At 43.7% G+C, this 25,327-nt stretch overlaps 2 protein-coding genes across 8 annotated transcripts in view; one reads left to right on the top strand and one right to left on the bottom strand.

Moving 5' to 3' along the window:
- The window catches only part of LOC114785532 (E3 ubiquitin-protein ligase SMURF2-like), a 44,829-nt gene extending 30,918 nt beyond the window's left edge, over window positions 1-13,911 (top strand). For all 5 annotated transcript variants that reach the window (XM_028971841.1, XM_028971840.1, XM_028971843.1 and 2 more), the window contains 11 exons: window positions 823-981; window positions 1,167-1,223; window positions 6,920-7,124; window positions 7,944-8,047; window positions 8,936-9,050; window positions 9,129-9,307; window positions 9,907-10,044; window positions 10,177-10,297; window positions 11,035-11,236; window positions 11,557-11,632; window positions 12,030-13,911. In XM_028971841.1, the coding sequence (XP_028827674.1) occupies window positions 823-981; window positions 1,167-1,223; window positions 6,920-7,124; window positions 7,944-8,047; window positions 8,936-9,050; window positions 9,129-9,307; window positions 9,907-10,044; window positions 10,177-10,297; window positions 11,035-11,236; window positions 11,557-11,632; window positions 12,030-12,129 (1,456 nt within the window). In that variant the 3' untranslated portion in view covers window positions 12,130-13,911. The remainder of the gene's footprint in view (window positions 1-822; window positions 982-1,166; window positions 1,224-6,919; window positions 7,125-7,943; window positions 8,048-8,935; window positions 9,051-9,128; window positions 9,308-9,906; window positions 10,045-10,176; window positions 10,298-11,034; window positions 11,237-11,556; window positions 11,633-12,029) is intronic.
- A 62-nt stretch (window positions 13,912-13,973) lies between these two features.
- On the bottom strand, window positions 13,974-24,923 carry LOC114785530 (centrosomal protein of 95 kDa-like). 3 transcript variants are annotated; one of them, XM_028971839.1, is made up of 21 exons: window positions 24,477-24,923; window positions 23,813-23,941; window positions 23,617-23,724; window positions 23,239-23,361; window positions 22,779-22,860; window positions 21,700-21,815; window positions 21,155-21,336; window positions 20,687-20,744; window positions 20,483-20,550; window positions 19,465-19,631; window positions 19,117-19,237; window positions 18,718-18,832; window positions 18,114-18,280; window positions 17,794-17,886; window positions 17,272-17,413; window positions 16,539-16,702; window positions 16,380-16,454; window positions 15,750-15,902; window positions 15,041-15,187; window positions 14,889-14,960; window positions 13,974-14,495 (listed from the first exon to the last, which is right to left on the bottom strand). In XM_028971839.1, exons 1-21 carry the CDS (start codon window positions 24,496-24,498, stop codon window positions 14,319-14,321), a joined length of 2,481 nt encoding a protein of 826 aa, XP_028827672.1. In that variant the 5' UTR covers window positions 24,499-24,923; the 3' UTR covers window positions 13,974-14,318. The 3 variants fall into 3 exon arrangements, with proteins under 3 accessions (XP_028827672.1, XP_028827670.1, XP_028827671.1); XM_028971837.1 differs by having other exon boundaries at window positions 21,155-21,375; window positions 24,477-24,921; XM_028971838.1 differs by lacking the exon at window positions 24,477-24,923 and adding an exon at window positions 24,019-24,336 and having other exon boundaries at window positions 21,155-21,375.
- Between the last annotated feature and the right edge of the window lie 404 nt (window positions 24,924-25,327).

The following is a 25,327-nucleotide window of genomic DNA, read 5'->3' as shown; positions in this document are numbered from 1 at the left end:
CATTTCAAAAACAGATGCATAGAAACTCATTGATTAAAAAAAAACAGCCATCATTTTGCTAGTTATATGGCACAGTCGGTGTGTGGCCAGTGGTCACAACAAAGGTGTTCTGGTGAACCATGCCCACCACTTTAGTACACAGTGATAGCACTGGATTGCTAAACTGCATGGTAACCTTGGCAACTAGAAAACAACTTTATACCAGAGTTTATATCAGACACTTTCCAACTTACCAAACTAAACTAGCTGTGATTCTGTCAGGTGTTAAGCTTAACTAATCTGTTTTTTTTTTAAATATTTTTTTACTGAACAAAATTTACTGCATTTATCAGACGCCCTTATCCAGAGTGACTTAGAATCAGTAGTTACAGTCCCCCCCTGGAGCAACTTAGAGTTAAGTGTTTTGCTCAGGGACACAATGGTAGTAAGTGGGATATGAACCTGTGTCTTCTTTGTGGGTAGCGAGTGTGCTACCCACTAGGCTACTACCACCCTACCAATGAAATGGCAGCATTGAAAAAGTGAAGTGATTGTCATTGTGAAACACTGCAGCACAGCACATGGTGACTCAACGAAATGTGCCTTCTGCATTTAACAATCACGCTTGGTGAGCAGTGGGTAGCCGTGACAGGTGCCCGGGGAGCAGTCAGTGGGGACTGTACCTTGCAGTGGCAGCTTCACTGTTTGAGATTTGAACCTGCAACCTACCAAATTATCTGATAATCCCATGGGTTACAAAATAAATATAGGTAGGTAGGTAGGGATTGTTAATTGAGTATTTTGGTTTCACTGAACTCAGATCTGATGTTTTTTGCTCCACAGGGATCTCAGTAACGTGAACTGTGAGGAGTTGGGGCCGCTGCCATCGGGCTGGGAAATTCGCAACACTGCCACCGGGCGGGTCTACTTTGTGGATCACAACAACCGCACCACGCAGTTCACAGACCCGCGTCTCTCAGCCAACCTTCACCTGGTGCTCAAGTGAGTCTCATCCAATCACAGACAGGACGCAAAGAAAGAAGAGATTTTACATATATTGATTTTAGCTAGAATAATTTGTATTGTAATGGGTATATGCACAGTTTGATGAATTATTGTTGACAAAATGCTGACCTGTTTTATTTGTTTGTTTGTTTTTGTTTATTTATTCCCTGCTTTGCCCCCAGCTGCCCAAGCCCCAATGCACCGCATGTTGGGATAGATGGAAAAAACGCAAACCTCAGGTAACAGCCCTTACAATAACCAAGGTGTCCATGGATCCTTAAAAGTCTTAAATTGGACTTTTGAATATTAAGACCTTAAATATCATTAACATTTACAGCATTTATCAGACGCCCTTATCCTTATAATCAGTAGTTACAGGGACAGTCTCCCCCTGGCGCAACTCAGGGTTAAGTATCTTGCTCAGGGACACAATGGTAGTAAGTGGAATTTGAACCTGGGTTTTGTCTGGTTCATAGGCGAGCCTGTTACCCACTAGGCTACTACCATCCTACACCCATTAAAAATGACTAGTAATCCTTAAATACAGAATTTAAAGGTCTTAAAAATACTGCACATCCTATTTTTTTTTTTTTACTGGTAACGTCTAAATAATTTATAATATGTGTTTTGCATTTTTGTGTATGAGATTGGAATTTATGGAACTGCTGATTGAGCTATAAAGCTAAATTCTGCACTTGTCGGCAGAGTGGGAGTTCACATAACATAAAAAAAAAAATTTGTTATTAGTGAATCATGAAAGTTAAAATAACAGGACTTCAATCAGCCATTAATTAACCAGTCACTGTGTGCTGCACACTTCCGGGTTCACTAAGTGGAGCGCGCATGGAAATGACTCCCAAATAAGAAACAGTAAATATTGCAGTTGCTCCCTAGTGGCTTGCTGCAGTACAGGTAAGATGACCAAGGCAAAGACTGTTAACATTGACCAATGCAAAAAAATAACATAAATTTGGAAGGAAAATTCATATATCTAATAATAATATATTACTTAAGGTAAAATACAATTAATATTGTATTTTAGAAGAGCATCTGGCCTTTACAGTGTCTGCCGAGAAGAGCTCTGGCCCATGGACAAATGTAGTTGACGACCCCAAAGCAGGCCCTTAAATTTAATTAAAGTGGCCTTTAGGTTTTGGATTTGGCTTCCTTAAACCTACAGATACCCTGAATAACGAATCTTAATTTTACATAAGCCAAATGGGTTCACCCAGCTGTGATGTAGACTCTTTCTTCAGAAATAGGGGCATGGCAAGGGAGGCTGTCATTGGGGCCACAGCTTTGGGTGTGTTCACCTGCTGGTGAAGGAGATCAGCTTCTGTCCTGCTGCTGCATGAGTCTGTAGGTTAAGCTCTAGGAGAGCACAGGGTAGATGATTGGTCTCTGCTGGAGTGTTCTGTCCTGTAGAACATCACATAAACACGTTTAATAAGGCTATTTGTGTGGGTTTGTCCCTTGGAAAATTGGAATTGGTTCCGTCTTGGAACTGCTTCTTGATATTAGGCCTGTCCAGAGATCCCACTATGTGCATCTGTGTTTGCATTTGTGCTTGTGTACTTAGTTAAATGAAATGTTGAGTCACATATTACAGGTCTGGAGACTAAACAACTTCAGCAAACCAGCTATATTGTGATGAGGCTGTATGACCAGAGTTTCTTTGTGTGTTTTTTTTTTTTTTTTCAGCACATATTTGCACTTGATCCTGAACCTTATTTTAGTTTGGCATTTCATGTGCTTAGGTACAGACAGTAAATCGACCTCTTTGTCATCTTTTTTCTGATTCCATTTCTCCTGGATCTGTTCACATATGTTTACATATGCATGGGATTGGAGGCTTGATTTAATGATTACTGCTTGGTTTATAGTTTCATGTTAAAAGGAGCAGTGAGAATATTGATATCACACGTAACATCATCGAGCTGCAAAGTTTTATGCAATGTGTTTCTTTTATGTTGCTGCCATGGCCGTTACACAAACAGTTTTGGGTATTAAAGGCGTCCAGCTGCACATGTGCATGTTGTTTGATTGTTTAATGATCATAAGACTGAAACTATAAAAAATATTCCTGGCAGCTGGTGTGTAAATCTGCAAAAATGCATCCAGATGGGTCCATGTGATGGATCAACAGTTAAACTGGGAATGAAGCTAAAGGAGAACACAACATTTTCGGTACACTTCTTTTACCTGTTATTTTCATGTGCAGTAGATCAGAAGTACCTTGATTTCTCATGCACGTGTTTTTTTTTTGTTTTTTTTTTTAACTAAACACAGCATTATGCACAAAGCATGGGCCTACTAAAACTAGAAACACTACCTTTAATAATGTTTGCGCAGGTGATGCTTCTTTTTCAACAGGGCTCTCAAGTCTCACACATTGAGCTTAAGATAGTAATTTCAAACACGCGTAGAAATTATTAATGTTTACCACACAGAAAGGGAATCAACAGCAGATTTCTCAGACCGCAGGCAGAAGCGCCTCAAAATGAAACAAGCACGTCTCTGCTGGGTCCCAGAGCCTGTTACTTACCAGCCAATAAGAAAATAAGAAATAAGGACAACAGCCAATCAGAAAATAGCAGTATTGTATCTGGGTAAAATGCAAAACTAAAACCAATGAATAGGCAACCTGGAATTCTTCACAATATTCTGCTACTTGTAATGAAATCCTCATAAAAAAATTAAGCCCTGAAGTTTTACAGCCTGTTAACTGTGACAACACCTGTTCAGAACAAGTAGTCTAGGTCATATTTTGTTATCGCCGGATGACTGACATATTCTCACATTATAACTGGCAGCGCTTTGTGCCAGTTAGAAAGCGGTGCTCATATAATGTTAAGTGGAAAGGTACAGTAAATTTAGATCTAGATTCTGACATTTATAATCAACAGTCTGTTTTCTTTAAGTTTTAGCAGCTAACGCTAATGGGGCTCTGGCTATGTTATTAGTGCTGACAGTGGGGAAATTCCAGCAAACCTCACTTATTTCTTTGAATGCACAAGAAAACATGAAAAAGGTCTGAAATTTTGTGAACAATAACAGTGCTGACAATGTAGCTTCAGAAAGGAACCTGTGACAAGTGTGTGTGTGAGGGAGCATGTGTAGCTCTTTAGATAAGGAGTGTGTGTGTGTTTTGTGGGGACCAGGCTGCATTTTTTGCAGCCGTCTGGAAAACACATCAGAGCGCAATGCTGGCCCAATTTCAGCACATCTGCGTTTTATTCCAGAAAAGATTTCAGAAAATGTTAACCCGACACCCCGCGTCCCTCGAGGAATGTTTCACGATTCTCCCTGGATGCTTCCCCCACTAGCAGGAGGCTACAAGCTGGATCTAATCGCTTGCAACAGCGCATCTAATTCTGCATGTGTAACACATTTCTGGGCTGGGGTCACATTTTGTGTTGCAAGCGTTAACCCCCTGGTGCAGACCAGTCAGATGCTGTGGTTCCAGTAGCCCAAGGGTCATGCACTTTCCTTCAGTTGTTTCTTGAAGGAGCCACAGACCCAGGCTAACCAACAGAAACAAGATCCCATTTATTCTCCCCATAGGCCTTTTTTGCAGATGGAACCGGGTGTCCAATGTAAGTCCTGCTGAAAATGGCTTCTAATTTCTCATGGTGCTCAGATTCGTTGCTGATGTTTAATAGTTGGTCTAAGGCATCTGACCATGGGTGTTGGAATCTGTGAAAGTTTGGAATTTGGCCTTTTCATCAGTGAGCAAAGTTCTGACTATCTTCTCAGATAGTCACATATATAACCACATTTCTTGACTAATGCAACTTGAGTTTGGAAAATATACTTGCAGTATATAGATCACATGGGGTCTTAATGCTCACAGAAAATTCAATGTCCAATGACAGTCACAATAAGAAAAATGGTTATGAGCAGTGTTACACCTTATAACCCAAATCAGAAGTCTTTTGGTTTTGTGTTCTACAATTTACAGCATTCCATAATCCCTCATATGGGGGAAAAGAAATCCATAGGTTTATGATAGGGATGTAATGATGCACTCATATTGTGATTCAGTAAGATTCATGGTTTTCCATGCCTCTGTGAGATTGGCCATATCCCATTCCGTGCACCAAGGTGGTTGTGAAAGTAGATTACGACCGTGATTTTTGTGCTTCATGGACGTCATTGGGCCATGCTTGAACTGAACTTGTCTCCCTGCTTGTCCCATGGTTCTCCTTTCATCTAAAGAAATGTAAACACAAGGAATGGAGGAAATAATTTGCAAACTACACAGCATCTGCAGATTCATTCAACATCTCAATAAAATGGAGAAGCGTGGACCCTGGACAAGCTGCGCAGTCCTGACTCAGCTGCCCCTCTCTTCCACAGGCATGCAGACTGTCTCGTCTGGAGCCATATCTCTAATTACACACTGCTCCTGTATTCTGTGCTGTGCTGGCACGCTCCCGTATTTATATCCACCATAAACGTGCCTTCCTCCCCACCGTGTTTGCGTTGGCCTGGTTTTGTTTAGCGGGCGCCTATGTGGACGGTTATTTTCTGCTCAGCGCATGCAGCTGTGGTTTTGCGTTTGTGAATGGGCTCTGGAATCTGAGGGTTGGGATTTTTTTTTATACAATTGCAACGTTTCTGCCTTTCTAAAAATGACGCGCGCAGACTCATTCAACGACTCCATTGTTTTCTCCCTCGCACGATGACTATGAACAAGTCACATGATTATGCTGATTAGGCAGCCAATCACAGCAGTAGGCGGGCCCAAGACTATCTTATCTAGTAAAGAGGCCTGTGTTAAAATATGTACAGTAGCGAGTTAGAAAAGAGCATAATTTTGGGTTTTGTCATCTAAAGAGACCATTGAGGAGCTGCTGGACTTCTACCTTGTGTATTAGCTGCTAAAAAGGACTACTTACCCTTAGGAATACACATTCAAAAAGGAGCTACAGTTATGTCCAACACTGCTCCTCAGTGACAGAATCTTCAAATCGCTCTTCCTCCCTCAGCCAGCAGCAGACGAGTGGTCAGCCGGGAATGTTAAGTGCGGGGAGCCTTTCCGCTGCACCAGGGAAGCGGCGTCTCCCTTGGAGCTGTCGTTGTTTTAGGAGCTAAAGGCCGCGGTCAGCGCTGCGTGTGGACAGCAGTTCCTTGTGTAACGCCGCCGCTGCCGCAGTGCTCCACAGACTTTATATGGCTCTCTGGGAAGACCTGACCTTGTTTTACCTTCTGAACTGAGTGGCTTTTTAACATTGTGGTTTAAACGGGACCACCCCAAAAAATAACAGTACGCGGCGCTTGCTGCGGTAATAGAGTGTGTTATGCAGACGTAAGGCCCACCAGCTCTGGACAAGAAGTGGCGGTGCTACTGGAGTCATAGTTAGGAGAGGTTGTGGAGACTTAGATGTTAGTGCCCATCTCATCTGGTTTCTAAACCCTTTTCTGGGTGCCTTTCAGGACACTGTTCCAGGAAAGTCTTGAATTTCCCTTCTGTGCTGTAGTGATCCAAACCGCCCTGCCCATGACCTTTAACCCCTCTCAAACAAAACTCGAATCTTTTGTGGTCTACTGTTTTGTTTTGTTTTAAATGTCAGGTTTATTATTTCTTTTTGATTAATTGATCCTGATTTCCCTCAAGCTTTTAAAATATACCTCAGGTGAATTTTAAAACTCAAAATGCTCCAAAATGAAATACATTCTAAAAGATCATACAAAATATGTTAATGATCTTAAGGACTGACAAAGTATAAATGACAAGAGAAACAAAATAAGTGAAGATGTGGATTATTGTTTTGCACGTATTTGTGGTGTTGATTAATTAAATAATCTGAGTTGTGAGTTCTGGTTTGTGGTTACGGATGCATAAAATGAAGTAAATTTTAACTGTTCCACATCAGAATATGATGTGAGCATATACAGCTAAATATAGCCGTTTTCTTTTCCTTCTCTCCAGTCGTCCCAACCAGCCGAAGGAACAGCAGCAGCCCCAGCAGGTCCTGTCTCCTGGAGGTCTGCCGGAGGAGGCAGATTTACTCACTGTGCCTAAGTACAAGCGGGACCTGGTGCACAAGCTGAAGGTACTGCGCCTGGAACTGTCCCAGCAGCAGCCCCAGGCGGGTCACTGTCGCATTGAGGTCTGCAGAGAGGAGATCTTCGAGGTGAGACCCATACACTGATTTATAACTCAGTGTCCTATTTCACAACTTTCATCTTCAGGGTTGTCAGAAAGTTCTTAAAATAAACAAACAAAATAAGAATGCGGCAGGTAAAAGGGGGTTCGTGGTTCCCCTGCAGAACAGGGGTGCTGGAGATCATTTGTAGGGGGGTAAAAGGCAGTCAGTGCCCCGAGTGGGGTTCCCCTGCAAAACGGTGGTGGTCGCGATCACGTGTTGGGGTGGTAAAAGGCAGTTTGTGTTCAAATTGGGTTCCCCTGCAGAACAGTGGTGCTGGAGAATATGTGGGGCATAAAAGGCAGTTACAGTTTTCTGAGACGAGTTCCCCCGCATAATAATATCATGTTAGGGATAAAGGCAGTTTGTGTTCTAGTCGGGTTCTCCTGCAGAACTCTTTAGGCCGTGGTAACGCTGTGTTTTCCATCTCAAAACCAAGGCCTTATGTAATCACCGTGTGCGTTTGGAGGAGTGAACCGTTATCCCGTTCGGTATGAGATCATGCTGCTGGTACGTTCCGCCACATTCTCACCCTCCCCCCGTACCACCGTTCTCCAGGAGCTGGCTCTACTTCTGCTTGTGGGACAAACGAAGGAGTTTTCCCCCTCGTGTGGAGAACAAGGAACATCTCGTGTCTGCTGTTTCACTTTATGAACGTGCTCAGACGTGTTCCTCTTTCTTTCAGAAAGAGCTTGTTCCATTTTTTTCTTGATTTTAAATCTATAGTTTCATACAGGCTGATTAGGGATAACCCCAGAAGAAACCTCATCATCTTTACCATCATCGCCTCTCTGTCTGTGTGTGCAGGAGTCATACCGGCAGGTGATGAAGATGAGACCGAAGGACCTGTGGAAACGACTGATGGTGAAGTTCCGCGGAGAGGAGGGACTGGACTACGGAGGCGTGGCCAGGTGTTCTTCACCACACAAATGTTACAGCCACAACATTAAAACCTCTTGCTTAATATCGCTCTCCATCAAGCCTCTGAAAGTATCAGGATTTTAATAGCAGAACCTTTAACCCTTTTAAACATCATCTGATCACAAAAGTAGGCTTGTGTAACATTTACTTTAAAAAGAAATATGTAAATAGTCACATTTAATGTGAGAGATTTTCAGCTGTACTGCAATAGATCTTGTTTGGATCATGAGGAGGTGATTAGATGTGGTAATACAAAATGAAACTGGAATTGGAAGCTCCAAATGTAAAAAATTGGATCTTTTAAAGTACGCTGACCAACTTTAAGAAGTGGCTGCCTAAAACATAGGTGTTAACGCACGGGCCACAGCCCACAAGATCACTTTAATATAGATCTATTATTATGGCCTGGCAATATGAAGCACTGACACATAAACTACAGATCCCATAATGCAGTGCTAAATTCTTTGCTGAACGAATCTGTAAAGGAGCAGTTTCCACATCATCTACTGTGAAGCAGCTTGGAATTTTTTTTGTGCTTCAAAGTCAGCAAAGCGGCATACAAACTCAGTTAGTCAGTGAATTGCACACTTCATTATGGGATCTTGTTTGGCAAGGTAATTGAAGCACTGTATTATGGGATCTGTTGTTTGTGTGTTATCAGCGCGTCATATCGCCGAACCATAATAATACAGCTGTATAAATCTTGCGGGATGAGGCCCACAGGCCATGAGTTTGACACCTACAGCCTAAAATGATCAACTACTTGAACATCTCACCAGTCAGTGGTTTGTGGCTGATCGGTGTGTTAGTCATTGTGGTTTCTCAATCACGTTGGTCTAACATCTTAGTTCTTTGTTGTCCCACTTCTTTGCTGGCAGGGAGTGGTTGTACCTGCTGTCTCATGAGATGCTGAACCCATACTACGGTCTGTTCCAGTACTCCCGAGACGACATCTACACGCTTCAGATCAACCCGGACTCGGCAGTTAACCCGGTAAACTCTCACAGCCTGCAGTAAAGTAGCCATGATGATGATGATGATTATGATGATGACTCACCTGCCGGGTTTTAGGAGCATCTGTCGTATTTCCACTTTGTGGGGAGGATTATGGGCATGGCCGTGTTCCACGGACACTACATTGACGGAGGCTTCACGCTGCCCTTTTACAAGCAGCTGCTGGGCAAGTCCATAACTCTAGACGACATGGAGTCTGTGGACCCCGACCTCCACAAGAGCCTGGTCTGGATTCTGTGAGTACCTGACCTGATGCGGTTCCACAAACATGAATGTGAAATAATCATCAGAAGTGTAGTCTGTTCATGAAGCTGTGATTTGATGTTCTGAAGGAAATCCAATGAACAATTAATACAATAAATGAATGTAAAACATCAATATTGTTCATATTAACCTGCTGGGAAATGTGCCTGGCCTGGAATGTTCCAGTAAAATGTGAGGGTGTTGAGTTAATCACCAAATTGCGTTACATTGCAAGAGTCATTTAATTATTTAAAAGGAAAATAAATGGTGCTGTTAAAAATGTATTAACATTAGTTAATGCAATAACGGCATTAGTGTTCATGCATTCATTTTGTTGAATTTAGTTAATAAACTGAATGTTCTTAGAAAATGTTGCCTCTTAAATACTCACCTCAGCGTAAGGAATGCTCTCGAGGCATCCAGTTCCCACAAAGATCTCATTTGATTGGAGTAGCCTTCATGGATCAAGTTCAGTGCAGTTACGGGCATCATTTATTCATCAGTGCTTGTCAGCAGGTCAGGGGTCAGTAGGTTCAGACATTTGTCTGCAGGCAGTAAATAAAAACCAAAAAAACATTCTGCTCTGTCACAGGGACAATGACATCACAGGGGTACTGGACCACACCTTCTGTGTGGAGCACAATGCCTACGGCGAGATCATCCAGTACGAGCTGAAGCCCAACGGCAAGAGTGTGTCCGTTACTGAGGAGACCAAGAAGGAGTATGTCCGGTGAGTTGGAGTGCAACCTTTACGTGTGACCATGTTCCGCCTGCTGGACTGAAGCGGAATTGCACTCATGTTCCACTGCAGATGTGATTAAAGATGAAAGCATGTAAATGTGGTGTGACATTCTGTCTGCAGTCTCTATGTGAACTGGAGGTTTCTGCATGGGATCGAGGCGCAGTTCCTGGCCCTGCAGAAGGGCTTTAACGAGGTCATCCCCAATCACCTGCTCAAGTCGTTTGATGAGAAGGAGCTGGAGGTACAGGACCCTGACCCTCACAAACATTCCCATAATCTGTTGTGCACCTGAAAATAATCTGTTGTCCAGCGTTGGTGGTATAGCGGTAAGTAGTTCATCCGGGTTTGTTTCCTGGTCAACACAGTCCAGCATTGTGGTGGCCTAGTGGGTAAGGAAGTGGACCTGTAATCAGAAGGTTGCAGGTTCAAATCTCGACCCATCAAGGTTCCACTGAGGTCCCCTTGATTAAAGTACCATCCCCACACACTGCTCCCAGGGTGCCCACTGCCCACTAAGGGTGATTGTTAAAAGCTGAGGACACATTTTGTTGTCCTTGCTGTGATTCACAATGACAAACACCACTTTCACTTTCAAAGATCACAATAACCTTCAAACCTTCAAAAGCCAAATACCTTTCCAGAAAATTTTTGGATTAGTACTACACTTATAATTCTTTCAAGATATTGGAAGTTCTGTACTTCTTTTACCTTGTCCTACATCCACTTATTTACATGGACCGTACCACTGTAACATTTTCTGGGCACATTTCCATGATGACTTCAGCAAGTGACCAAACTATAGACAGCTATAGACTTTCCAAGCTTTTCTATTTTTTTTTTAAATAAATATTCCTCTTAATGTGAGATAACAACAGACCAATCACAGTTGCCACATCACATGTAACTGCAGAACGATGATACGTTTCATTGGTGTATTTACAGTCCCAGTAGAGAATTAAAACTGTGATGTCTCTTCAGCTGATTGTTTGCGGCCTGGGAAAGATAGATATCGAGGACTGGAAGAGCCACACGAGGCTGAAGCACTGCACCCCCGACAGCAACGTGGTGAAGTGGTTCTGGAAGACTGTGGAGTCGTTCGACGAGGAGCGACGCGCCCGATTGCTGCAGTTTGTCACCGGCTCCTCCAGAGTTCCACTGCAAGGCTTCAAGGCCCTACAGGGTAGGTGGAGATATGATACAGTTGGTGTTACCAGGTTGTAACTGTTATGTGACCACTCTTATTGTACTTATTTTATTGCTCAAAGTCTGATATAAATTATGGCTCAATGGGGACCAAAGTTCTGAGTGAGCTTCATGGGGACCTCTTTCTTTTCCACATTAGCAAAAATGCTCATTAATAAAATGTTCAATTTTAATGTATGTAATAACCTTTTTAAAAGTCTTGTTAAATGTGGTAACACATTTTTATGCTAGGTCTCCCCACAAAGGCATGTGTGGTATTTGGAACTGTGTGTAAATATTTGATTGTGTTGTTTTCAGGAGCTGCAGGTCCCAGGCAGTTCACCATCCATCAGATCGATGCCAGCAGCAACAACCTGCCCAAAGCCCATACCTGGTGAGTACCACACAGTCCAATAATTACCCAGCACAATTTTGTAATGTCAAAGGCTTAATAATCTCAATAAATACATTGATGTATATCATTATTATAGGTTTTTACGTTAACTTTTATCTAACCTAATTTTGCTTAATTTCCCAATATTACAATGACCAATGATGCTTATTAGTAATGCATATTAGTAATTATTGCACAAATCTATAACAATGTGTCTGTAATTATTAATAACATTATGGGTTACATAATTTTGTAATAAAATTAGTATTTTCTATATAATTTATAAAATTCTTATAATATACAATATCATTATGATTTTTAAAAAATATATAAAATTTCTTCTTGGTTCTGTAACAATGACCAATCCCAGTTATGTAATCGCATTCTCCTCCTCCAGCTTCAACCGGATCGACATTCCGCCGTATGAGAATTATGAGAAGCTGTATGACAAGCTGCTGACTGCCATCGAGGAGACGTGTGGCTTCGCAGTCGAGTGATTGGCTGCAGAAAGGACCCTCACATATAGACTAAGCCGCTGCTGCTGGGAACATCTGGGAGAAACGACCTGGCATGGCAGGAGGAGAACTGAGGAACTTCTCACCTTAGATTTGTTTAGAGTTCTTCCTCCTCCTCGCCTTCCTAACCTTTAAAACATAACCGTTCTCAGCTGCTACTTACCTTACAAACTGCAAGTGAAGTTGATCTCATCTGGAATGGGTGAGTGTGCATGAAATGTCATTAATGTGGCGTGAAGAACACAGGAAGCCATTGGACTTATAGACCTTTAACCTCTGAAACTAACACTGAGATCCAACTTCAGAAGGATACAGACGTTTTGTTCTATATGATCAAAAATGAAGAAATTTCTCTGCTCAACGTATATCTATCATCAGGGGTGAAAGGTCAATGATTGGTCATGCGGATTTATGATGGAAATCACGTAAAATGTGTACATTAGAACCATTCATCATGCAGGTAAACAGGTTTGTTCTTTATCAATATTCATATTTATCACCCAGCCCTAACTGAGGCCGAACACATGCCACCGGACACTTCCGGGAGCTTCATGAAGTCCCACCTCCGGAGAACTTTCTCTGCAAAAGACCGGCTTATTTGGTGTATCTGACGAGTATTTTTTATTTATGTTTCTTTTAATTTCTACTCACTCTGCTTCAGGCGGGTGGGCTTGTGTTTGGCATTCGGGCGAATTCATCCGTGGAACTCTTTAGAGCACTTTAGGATGTTTGGAGGACAGGAGACTCCAGATTAGCTGTGCTGATCTATATTTTCTTTACGGCTCATCTATCCTTCAGCAGTCGACCTCTGACCTCACTTTATGAACTCAGGTGACAGCGTTTTAAATCCTTCTCATATTTCTTTTTGTGACTCAGTGCTTCCTCCGTCCAGCTGCCCGTCTTGTCTTGTAAGATATACAATACGTCACTTTTTTTGAACCCAAGGGCTCTGTGATGCCAAGATTTGCCGGTCTGGTGATGAACAGGGAAGGTTCCTCTTCTCCATGTGGAACCCTCACGTTTTCAGTGATGCTGACATCCGTGACCTGCTGCTGGTTTCGTACGCGACTCGTTAGCATTTGCTTAACAGCATTCTAAATCAACCGCGACATATTAGTCATGCTAATGGAAACAAAAAAAATTCCCAGTCTGTATACAGTGCCTCTATTTAACCATCCCGAGGGCCTCTGGGAAATGTAGTTCTTTCATGCTTCTGTAAAGTTATCATTTTGATGCAACATTGTATCATAGTTCAGAATCTTTTTTTTTTTTCTCATGCAAGAAAATCTCTCCGAGTGGTGCAGAACACAATTGACTATTTTCATTTAAATCTAATAACATGCAATAAAAAAATAATCTAACTTTGCACGTATGTAGCTGGCAACTTCCATTTATGTACCGTGTTATCATAGAGGAAATGTACTCATCCGTAAGAGGCTGCAGCGCCACGTGAACTTCTCTGAATGCCACACAGATCTATATCAGGAATTATTATTAATGTTCCTCTCTTCAATCTCTGAAACACCTTTTTTTGGATGTACTGTTGGACTTGTGTATTTATTATTCTGTGTGCGTACTGTATGCATCTGCAGACGCCATTAGATATATATAGTTTCCTTTTTGCATCAATAAAAGCAATAAAGTTGCCATCAGCAGCGAAACCATTTTAATATATAAAACCCCACACATCACAAGTCTACTTCAGTGCTGGTGAAGTGGCTGGTGTTTTCAAAACTCCTTTTCTTAATAAAGTTTTTAATTTCACAAAATTGTGTGTTTTTTTTTTTTTTGTTTTTGTGTGAAAGGTAAAAAATTTGAAGCCTGAGCGCTAATAAATAATTTACTTTCAGCAGTGTCTTTTAGACATCATAAAGAATCCAGCATGGGGTTAAAACAAAGAGAAACCTTAAATAAGACATTTTCTAGAGAGACACATTATTAGCGTTACAAAATAAAAAAAGGAAGACTCATTGATTGTAGAAAATAAGGCAACTATATAAAAAAGAAAAAAGAAAGTCACATGTGCATCAATTCATGTTGGAGGTGAGGAAGGTGACATTAGCAGCAGAAGTTAGGAGAGGTCCCCTTGGTACCAAAGCAGATCCCAGATCGGCTAAAGGGCCACTGGTGCCACTGGGTATGGTCGGCAGGACTGATCCCAGATCTGTAGTTCAGGGCAGACAGCTGGTGCCGTAGTGGAAGGAGGCCGCGTGCATGCGGCTGCGCAGCCGCTCTGCCTCCAGGGTGCAGAAGTAGTCATCCTCGTCGTTCTGGACGATGATTCGCTGCAGCTCACCAATCTCCCGCTCCATCCTGCTCCGCAGGTCCCGCTTCAGCTTCAGCAGCGCCTGCAGGAGATTTGGCACAATTTAAAACTTGAATACAACGCAGGAGTTATTTCAACGTGCAGACCACATGCCCCACAGTTTAACCATTTATAATATACACCAGCGGTCATGTCAAAAGTTTAGGATCATGTCCTTGTTTTTCCATGAAATGGATTTGAATAGAAAATTGCCAAAGAACAATAGCCATTGACAAAATGTGTGAATTGCTTCTTTCCAACTATTACAGTAAAAAATTACAGAGAAAAGAATTCAAGACCAATTTATAAAACCATATGCACATTATTGCAATCAAATTTATACTAACAGACATGCTTTTCCTATTTTAATATAATCATTTAACACTTATTTGATTAATTCATTTAGCCAAATAGATGCTATGTAGCGTGCCCTTACCTTTTCCTGCACCTTCTTCCGTACTTGGATCTCCTCTCGTTCCTGTGCCAGCGTCTCGGCCAGCAACAAAAACTGAATTTTGAGAAAAAGATGGGGGATCAGACGGGAAACATGATCATGTACAACTGGGTGCTCAGTTGTACCGGTATTACCTGGTCCCTGTAGTAGTTCTCCATGGCCTGGAGCTGGTCTCTATGGCGACGCTGGTGCTCCTGCCGCTGCTCCTTGGCGTAGGCGCGCTGCTCCCGGAGACGGGCCTTCTGCAGCTCGAGACCCTCTTCAAAGATCTGCTTGAAGATCTGAGCGCAGTAGACAGAAGAGAACAGACCAGTCAACCCACAGCAAGGAAATAGGGTGGCAGGGTGGTAGTAGCCTAGTGGATAACACACTCGCCTACAAACCAAAAGACCCAGGTTCAAATCCCACTTACTACCATTTTGTCCCTGAGCAAGACACTTAACCCTGAGCGTCTCCAGGGGGGGACTGTCCCTGTAACTACTGATTGTAAGTCGCTCTGGATAAGGGATAAACAAAAAACTGTGATATACATTTATATGTAATTCTGAGCATTAAAGTTCAAGGCCCCTGTTGACTTGAATATGGAAATACTCATTTCTGAGCTTAAAGTTCAAATTCAAACGGTTACTGACATTATTCCACTGTAGGTGGAGCAGGTCTCACTCGTGAAAGTTGGAGAAGACTGAGGTGAAGAATGGAAGATCTTATTGTTCTTCACATTTCATACATTAAGAATAGTTAAAATGAACTAGTTTCTGCTGGATGTCACATACTGTATGACACATTTCATGTCATTTCAGAGCCCAGTTCTGCATGATTACGGCGTGCTCTAGAGAGACTCACCCTCTCCTCCCGGGTACGAGCCTTCATGAGACGGGCCCGCAGCTGCGTGTGGTAGTCGCTGTGGTACTTGCGGGCGCGGGCAACCTGCTGCCTCTGCTCCCGCAGGCGGTTCTGAGATGATTTCTGCTGCTGCACACGCTCCCTGAAGTCCCTCTAGTTCAGCCAAACATGAATTATTAAGACTAGAGCTTGACTACAATGTTCAAAACTGTTACAGAGACAGGTTTGGAAAAGATGGTCACTTTGAATGCCCTGCAGGGTTAAAAAAAAAACTGGACTTTTTGAATGCAGATACATTTATGTAATTATTACATTTTAGAATTATTCAATGCATTTATGCAATTTTCCCCAAACACGGCATGCAGCCATTAATGGCATTAATTTAAATGAAACTAATCTTTGTGTGACCTTGGTGTTTATTATGTTTACATATGTGAGCAGGAGAAACACAATGCAGGAAGAATCATTTGAGGGAACACTGTACACAGCATTAAAATTCAAGTCATTTTATGCCTTAAAGAGTGAGTGGGGGGTTAAGAATAAATAAATAAATAAAACATAGGGAAAAATAGGCATGTTATAACCACATAAATTTAAATAAATAAATATATATTTAAAAAAAAAACGCACCAGACGGCGGTTGTGTTCCTGCTCTTTGCGGATGATGTCTACCAGTAGGTCATGTCGTCTCTGGGCCTCCTCCACCTTCATCGGAGAGAAGACAAACAAGTTCCACAACTACCACTCCACGCAAGCACAATAAAAGCCGGTTCCACCCGCATCACTCACCTCACTGGCCAGCTTGATTCGGCCGCGCCGGTTGTCGGGGGCGTTGAGGCGGTCCAGCTGCTGCATCTGCTGCTTCCACATGGAGCCCAGACCGTGGGAAGAAAGAGGCAGCGGGGGAAACTCCTCCAGCAAGACGGGCAACAAGTTGTTCTCCTTCACCTTCACTGCAGAGAGAAGCAGCAGAAGATTTAAACAGGCGGAGGACTGCGACGCACCAGCGCCTCTGGTGGCACATAGTGGCATTACAATGTGCATCACTATAGGATATCTGACAAAACCTCAGCTGACATTTCATTCTCCAAAATGATACATGGCCAATAATTATCTAAACATGCACTTCAGGTTCAATCAAAATGAAATGTTGGTAGATAACAAGGAATCACAAATATCAAACCACCGGCTGTTAGTGTGACAATGAAACCATTTCATGGCGAAATGTTGAGATTTCAACCTCCATGTAGAAACTAAGAAATGTTTGTGCCACTTCTCACCATATTTATACCAGCGTGCACTTTATAGCCCCTAATGAAGATGTGACTTGCCAAAAAAAAAAAAAAAAAAGATGTTCCACTTATTTTCATAAAAAGGCATTGTAAGGGAAAAAACAAAAAAAACATTTTCTTTAGTTGCAATGAAAACACTCAAAATAGTAAAATGAAATTAAACAAACCCCCTATACCCTATAGCTGTTGCTGTTAAAACCTGCCAGAATCTAGAAGGTTCTGAGTCTTACGGGGTGCAGCTTTGCGAGGCTGCGTCTGCTTGCGGCTGTGGGTGGGGCGCTTGATGCGGGGAGCTGGTCTGGTGCCGCATACCCGGGCCGGATTTGATCTGGGAGGCGGCTCTCGCGACAAAACCTCCCTGTACTCGTGTTCCTGAAGGCGAAGGGAACAAAGACTCCTTCAGTGGAAGCAGAGTCAGATGTGCTGGTCAACTTCCCCACTGGGACATGTGATCTTAGAAAAGGACTATGGCTTGATCTGAAACGGTGTACTGACTTAACAACATCACCACAATGCTCACTGTTTAGCATAACTTTAAAATGCGTGGGATAAACAGAAACACTATTCATAACTGAACAAAAGAAAACTAATTACTTGCGTTTTGGGAGCTTATCAGTATTCAGGGTCAGTTAAGAAAAAAAAAAAATCAGTAGGTGGCGCTGCTGCTTGAACGAGTAGTCAGGTGATTCTGTTGGTCCTGCAGACGTTCTATAGCCCCCTTATGTTCTCCAACAGCTGCCCTGCCTCCTCACCTGGCCCTGCACTTGGAGTCGCTCCTTCGCCATCTCTGCTCGCTCCTCATCCTCAATCCTCTTAAGCTCCTCCTCGTAGGCCTTCTGCACCACCTGAAGTAAAAGAGAAGACGAATCAGATGAGCGGCTCCGTTCCTGCTGCAGGGCCTGTATTAGAACAGTAGAACAGTGTCTCTCTGCAGAACAGTGTTCTGATTTTAACATCTCATCAGAATTGTCCAGACAGGCCATTATTTATAAAGTGCCTCAATAAAAAAAAACACTAATATCATAAAATGTAAATTAATCAGCGGAGATAATGAGGCCGAAGCTGAACACACCTGATCTCTCTTGCGCTGGGCGGGGAGCGTATGAGGTTCCCATCTCTGGGTGAGGGTCCTGTGGGGTCTATGGGCTTCCTCCCTCTGGGTAGGCTGTGAGAGTCTGGGGGGCGGAGGGGAGGAGGACAGCGACTGTGTGCGTGGAGGAGTGGAGGCAGCTGGTGAATCTGGAGAGAGACATTAAAACTTGGCACGTTGATAAACGTAAAGACCACACTCACGTAAAGAGCTGAGAATCAAACAGGTCAAGCAGTCACACAGTTTGTAGCAGCATAATGTGATCGGACACATTTTATTATTTTGTTAATTACAATGAGCCATATAAACAGCAAAATCGTATTTATTTTTCCCTTTTATCAAAACTGCAGCTAAAATAGCATTTTATAATAAAAAATAAATAAATAAATAAATAAAAAATAAATAATGAAAAGTACATTTCCCCTGCGCCCCATTTTTGGCATTTCTCTCACCTTATAATTCTCACATCCATATAGATATTTTGCCAATTCACAGTTCATCGTTACATCCCTGCTGTTTACCTTGAACATGGAAAATCACCGCAAATGAAAATCACACATTCTGGAGATTAACCCCAACGTCACACCTTTCTGCTGCTTGGGGCGTCGGCACTCCATGACACTGTCACTGTGGTGGGACCTTTTATCCTCCTCCTTCAGCTGGCTGGTCTGGCCAGAGTCGTCCAAAACCCGCTTCAGCATCTGAGCTCAGACAAGGAGGTCAGACCATGCAGCCGAGCATAATAAAAGCTAATTGCCAAGACTCAAATAGCAGACAGACAATCTTATTTGGTTTTCTTCACTGACTATTTAGTAGTCAAACATTTATAATGGATGGAGAAACCAAAGGATTTTTCTGCAGACAGCATTAGCATTCTTTTTCACCTACACCCATCATGAAGGCATCGTACAGAATTGTCCTGCAACACACTGAGTATAGTATAACGGTATACTATAGTTTGATGGATGGATACACACACACTTACAAGGTCCAACTCTTCCAGTCGGCGAGACAGTTTCTCTGACATGTCATGCAACTCTTGCTCCGCCCTCCGGTTCCTCTGACTGCACCTCGAAAGCGGCTCGTCCAGCTCCTCCACCACAACACTGTTACGGTGGGAGGAAATATATCCAGTGTTATAGAAGGAAGCACCACTAGATAACAGCAAAAGGACAGGAGTAATTTTATATGGACAAAATCACCCATCTCATTTAAATGTTGACTAATTTTAGTACTTTCTAATATCTAGTACTTCAGTACTAGACCAGCTCTCCCAAAGCAGTTTTCCTGGACCAGGGACTGGGCTTGGCTCAGCAGGAAAGGGCCATCTCACCTCCGGTCTCTGGGTTCTGCTTGGTTGAATCTCCGGTGGCCGGAGCTGGAAGTCGGAACGCGGTCTTCAAGGTATTGGCTATTCTCCTGACTCGAACCTTCCAGCTGGTTGCGCCGGGTCAGGAGGAGCACGTCTGGCCGGGTGCGGAACAGAACCCGCCTGGACCCCTGATTACCAGGAACACAGCAAAATATGATCATTAAGAACAGCAAAAACAATATCAACAACTAACCAGCAATTAGTGCAGCTACACCAGCCTCACTAATGAGCTCAGTGCCAGAGTAATTAAGAAGATTAACTACGATAAAACAGTTATGCCAGGAACAAGGTACAGAAATTCAGTCTTGAAAGTCTACAACCAGGGACCCCAATCCTGTCCCTGTCCTTCCAACAATTACGATTGTTAAATTGATCTTTTCTCTGAATTCTGTTTTCTTGCCTATATTGAGATCGATGTCATGATTGGTCTACCGATCACACATGGAGACCAGGGTGAAGGAAGAAGGGATTAATGCCATTATCAGACTACACAATGTTCAAATATTCAAAAAGCTAAGACACAAAATAAAACCATAAATAAATAAATATCAATAATATAATGATTTATTTTGTAAATTATAAGGATGCAAAGCTCAAAAACTGATTATGTTCTACGTAGATTACAGTAAATACTGATATGTGATTGAGAGAAATATATCAGCATCACCAATCAGACAATTGTAAGTCACATGACAGTTCTAGGCTGCATGAAGTAACTTGAAAGCACGTTGTAAGTCGCTCTGGATAAGGGCGTCTGCCAAATGCCGTAAATGTAAATGTAAATGAAGTTGCTTAGGATGCCGGATCATGAAAATTAAGATGTCTTTACAGTCCAACGTAGGTAAATAACCGGTATAATAAGAGTTACAGTGGTAAACAGTTCAACATGATGTTTTTTAAGACTGGATGAAGATTGAGATTGGGTGAGCGAGCGAGTGAGTGAGTAGGAGGGGCGGGTGGGCAGTTTGTTGGATCTTACAGACGGCTGGTCGCTGCTCTGCTCCATCTCGTCGTTTCCCTGCATGGACGATGACTTCTCACTGGAAACTGGATTTTAAAATAAAAAGCACACACACCAAAATGAGAAGGCAGCTCATGGTTCTGGGGCCAGACTGACGTACGACTTTCAAAAATGAACGAAATGCAATTAACTGCTATGAGCTGAAGCTGCAGCGAGTCGTACCGGCGGAAGGTGGCCCCGCGGGAGACTGAAGTCCATTGTGGCGCCGGGCGTTGCCGTTCTGCAGGAGGGAGGATAAACAGCTGCGGTTTACTGCTGAAGAATGCACCTCTGTGCGCGGGGTCTACTGGGGTAAAGCTCGCGATCTTTTTTACGCTATTTTTATCCTGGCCTCCAGCGGGCAGAAGAACGGAAAGCGTGACCTCTGAAAGAATTCATTTGTTTACAAGCCCACCTCTGGTATAAAAACCATCATTTGTCGGGCTGTGGAAATGAATACTTTACCAGAATTCCGTAAGTGAGGGTGGGCGTGTCTGAGGACCCGCAATAAACCCGAAAGGATGACACTTTCAATATTATATCAAGAATTAATTCCGATTCATTATTTGCTTCTTTTTTTTTTTCCTAATAGCGACAAAGTTTGTCACCAAAATGTCCTTCAGAAGCAGAACGGCAGACTGAAGACTGTACCTCAGTGTGGACGTCTCGGATGGTGCTGGGCGGTTCCTGCACCTGCGGACTCGAGGATCCGGAGTGAGCGGCTCGGTCCAGTACCCGCTGTGGGGTCATCTGGTAGGGGGGCTGGAGCGGCATGGCGGAGATGATGGGCTCCTGGGCCACGTCTGTCGTGCCGTTTAGCGTAGGTTCTTCACCTAGGGTGAGAACCGGAGAAGCGTCTCCTTCTGCCACATCTGCAATATGAAAAAGCTTAAACGTGAGTGCGAGAACCAAGACAACGACTGTTCTTCTGGTTCGGCACTTCACAGCTTCCCAACTGGCTGTGGGCTCAGAACAAGCTTGTGGGAGAGCGTAGCCACGCCCACAACACCTGAAAACGGATGTTTTTGTATGTTTTTAAAGCATACAAAACTGCAGCTGCCATTTACACCTTCAACTCAATAATCATATCAATTATCCAAACAGAATAACAAATCACGCCAACACACAAAATGTTCGGAACGACGTTCTTTAAAAGAACGTTGTACATGTTCGTTATAAAATGTTTAAAAAGGGACCTTGTTGTGTGGTGGTGTGGAACGCGTGCGCCGTGTCTCCCAGGCGGATGAGGTCAGCGGTGGACTCGGAATCATTCCACGATGCCAGAGAACATCTGTCGGACCGACCGGGCGACCTGCACGGAACACACACACACACCTTTCAGCCCTGCTGCATTCTTTGCTCTCATGACCTCATGCACTGAGAATTAAAAACATGCCACCGAAGGACAACAGAGATAGACAGACAGCACAGGCATATATTTAACAAGATTTTATATTTATATATATACATTTTTTTAAAAAAGAGAGAGAGATGTATATTGTTCAAGTTGAGTTTTACCAGGAAAGAACGGTGCTACAAAGTTAAGGACCAACAACGTGCACGTGTGTGACGTTGACAACCCAGGCTACATACAGTGCCAACATGGGACATTTTAGGCAAATAAAACAAGATGACCTACAATTGAAAGTGAAGTGATTGTCATTGTGCAATTATGATTCAGAGGCCTTTGATGCGATGATAAAAAGATCAGATGCAGTTTTTTTTTTTTTATGATCCATAGTGAATTTCCCTCAGGCAAATTATTTGTAAAATTCAATACAAACCACTTCATAACCTCAAACATAAACCAGGTTATGTACAACGAGCCATGTTATCCTATTAAAAGCTCTCTGCTGCGCATCACAGGCTACGCAGTTCTGTGATGTATCATTGCACAGGTCAACCCGTGCGACCACGCAACATACATTCCAGAGAGGAGGGAAAAAAAAAAAAAAAAAAAAAAAAAAACATTCGCAGGAACGAGGAAGTTGCCGGTTCCACGTTTCTCATCCTGCGTTCGAAGAGCTAAAATCCGGAACAACCTGCAAAACAGCGTCTGAATAAACAGGATATTCAAAGCAGCGTGCTACGTACGGAACACCGGCCCCATATTCTACCGTCGAGTTCTGCCATCAAGCAGAAAAGAAAAAAACAAAAAAAAAAAAACAAAGAGCATATGGGGAGCTGCCATCTAGACCTTTCTTCTCTGGCTGAGGCTGCTTCGCGTCTGAAACGACCCACAATGCCACGAGTGTCAGGAAGGCAGCAGACTCACCGCGTACTGGAGGCCCGCGACGCTCCGTCAGGGTCCTTCTCCACTGGCTCGGCCACGAGGACACGCTCACTGTGCTGCCGGTCTGGAATGAGAACGTAAAACGCGTAAACCGTTTTAGAACGTGAACGTAAAGAATGTGCTCAGAACAACACGTTACCGATATATATATATATGTGTGTGTGTGTGTGTCACAGTATTGTAAAAAATAATAGTAGATTAAAGTCTCCTCATTCTAATGGCCAACATGTTTTATCAGTGGTGGCCCCCGTAATCAGAAGGTTGCCGGTTCGAATCCCGATCCGCCATGGAGTAAAGCACCGTCCCCACACACTGCTCCCCGGGCGCCTGTCATGGCTGCCAACTGCTCACTCAGGGTGACGGTTAAAAGCAGAGGACACGTTTCGTTGTGTCACCGTGTGCTCTGCTGCAGCGTTTCACAATCACTTCACTTTTTACTCACTTTCACCTCCATCCGACAGCTCCTCGTCTTCGCTCTGCTGCTCCGTCAGGTACTCCAGCAACCCCTCAAAGATTTCCAGCAGATTCCGGATGCTCTCTTTGTCTCCTCGGACGATGTTCTCGCCTACAAAGAACCGGGTCCAATGAGACCGGAGCAGCACGTCGGAAACGACAGCAACTTGGCCGGCACAAATCCAGTCCTCCGCTCAAAACATTCTTAATCACAAAAGGGCCAGTGTTCCGCCTGCAGAACGCTACCGGAGCACCGAGGGGCGCCTCGGGAATTTACGCTCAGAAACGGAACACACGAACCCAGCTCTACAGCGGTGGTCCACTCTGTGGCTTCAGGGGCCGAGGGACACGGAGAGGAATCCCTCACCGGTGATGTGCGACAGGCTGATCTGCAGGTAGTCCAGGGCGAGCGAGTCCACCACGGACTGGACGTTGTGGATGTCGTCCTCCTGACTCCTGGCTTCAGCGATGTAGTCTGCAGACAGAGGAAAGACGTCCAGATCCAGAACCCAAACCCCTCTCGGCCTTCCCTGCACGGGCACATTTGTTCCCCCCCCCCTCACCTGGAACTTTTTCTCCCAGGATGGCTTCATAGAGAGCAACGAACACGCCGGCGTCGCACTCGGACAAGCTCTCCAGCCGCACGTTTATATGGCAGGTTCGCAGGAGGTCGTTGGCCACGTCCTCCCAACCTGCAGGAGAACACAGCAGAACAGCAGCAGAAGGGTCACGTGTGCGCTCGGCAAACCGAGAGAAAGCGTCAAAATACCTCTTTCATTGTACAGCATGGTCTCGAGTAAACCGCTGTCGATATTTCCGAAACGACGTCGCGCAGGCGGACCGATTTCTGAAAGCGGCGTGTCGCCGTCGGTTTGGGCGATTAGCGCGGCGGATGACGCCGTAACTACGGCTACGCGACCATTTAACCGGCGCGAACGGGAGCGGGTCCCAAAGTTACGTCATCGCGTCACTCGACGCCGCTGAATTCGCTAGAAAGACACAAAGAAGAAGAACTGCGGCGCTACGCCTGCTCCGTATCGCAGCGGGCGCCGGAGTAAGGAAGTTCGCGTCGTAACTTTTACGCCGACTTTACTCGCCGGTTGAGGGGGATTTAAAGCCGAGCCAGCGCTTCGCAGGGTCCCGGTAAAAAAAAGGAAGAAAACTGTCGAAATGAGGGGTGACGTTCATAGAAGACTTTAAGCGCGAGTAAAGGTGACCGTAGAGTACCTGCTCTCTCCGCGGTGCCCATGAATGAGCTCCGGCGCTAGGCTAGCCGCTCAGCTAACAGCACGTCTCTTCCGTCATAAGCCGGCGGCGCGCCGATGCCGATACGACCGCTGGGAAAAGTAGAAACGCGGACACATCAAGGGGGAAGCGGGCGGAGGCGGTTTGTGGTGACTGCTCTGCTTGGATATTTAAAAAATGTGAATGCGCTGATTGGCCGAGACGCCGCTTCCGGTGTCGTGCTGCTCAGCGCGGCCTCGTCACATTTTCCTACCGCTGACGCGGAACTGTTGAGAGTGGAAATGTAAAGCCGCGACTACATACTACAACAAGTCGTGATTGTAGTATTAAAAGTAACGTGCACCACAATGCATCTAATAGTTACTATTATTAATGAAAGTATAGTTCACAGAGTATCACGTTTAAAGCGTGATGTTGAGTTTCTCTTATCGCGAGCCGATATGTTCCCGGCGTATGCGCACTGAAGCCATTCTATAATGACGTCATTGGGCCTGCCTGCACCCGCCTGTCTTGTTACGCATTTGGCGTGGAGTAAGAAAATAGATCTTTCCAGGAACGGAGAGGCAAGTGAGAACAAAATGTTTTTTTTTCCATCAGCACTAGTACAAAATAGTACAAATATACAATAATTTAAAAAATCAATACTGTATCAATGAGCACTTATACAATAAAAACAGCACGAATTTTAATAGATTTCTTTTATTATATGCATACATAAAAAAGGGGTCACACGGGACTACAGCAATAATAAAATATCACATATCTTTCAGTCTATGCACCTTACTTTAAGAAAGTTTAAACAGTTTTAGATTAAGCTAGCTGGAAGAAAAAGG

Source organism: Denticeps clupeoides, chromosome 3 (assembly GCF_900700375.1).
Source record: "Denticeps clupeoides chromosome 3, fDenClu1.1, whole genome shotgun sequence".
Classification (NCBI taxonomy): domain Eukaryota; kingdom Metazoa; phylum Chordata; class Actinopteri; order Clupeiformes; family Denticipitidae; genus Denticeps; species Denticeps clupeoides.
Note: the sequence above shows the minus strand (reverse complement) of the source record. Positions and strands in the feature narration are given on the sequence as shown.

Bases quoted from the DNA above. Each gene is read 5' to 3' on its own strand.
- LOC114785530 (XM_028971837.1), bottom strand. From the start codon at position 24,498: ATGGGCACCGCGGAGAGAGCAG. The intron at 23,942-24,476 runs GTACTCTACGGT...GTTCTCCTGCAG, and splicing joins GGGCACCGCGGAGAGAGCAG to GTTGGGAGGACGTGGCCAAC. The intron at 16,703-17,271 runs GTAAGACTCAGA...TTCTCTCTGCAG, and splicing joins GCCTCGCAAAGCTGCACCCC to TGAAGGTGAAGGAGAACAAC.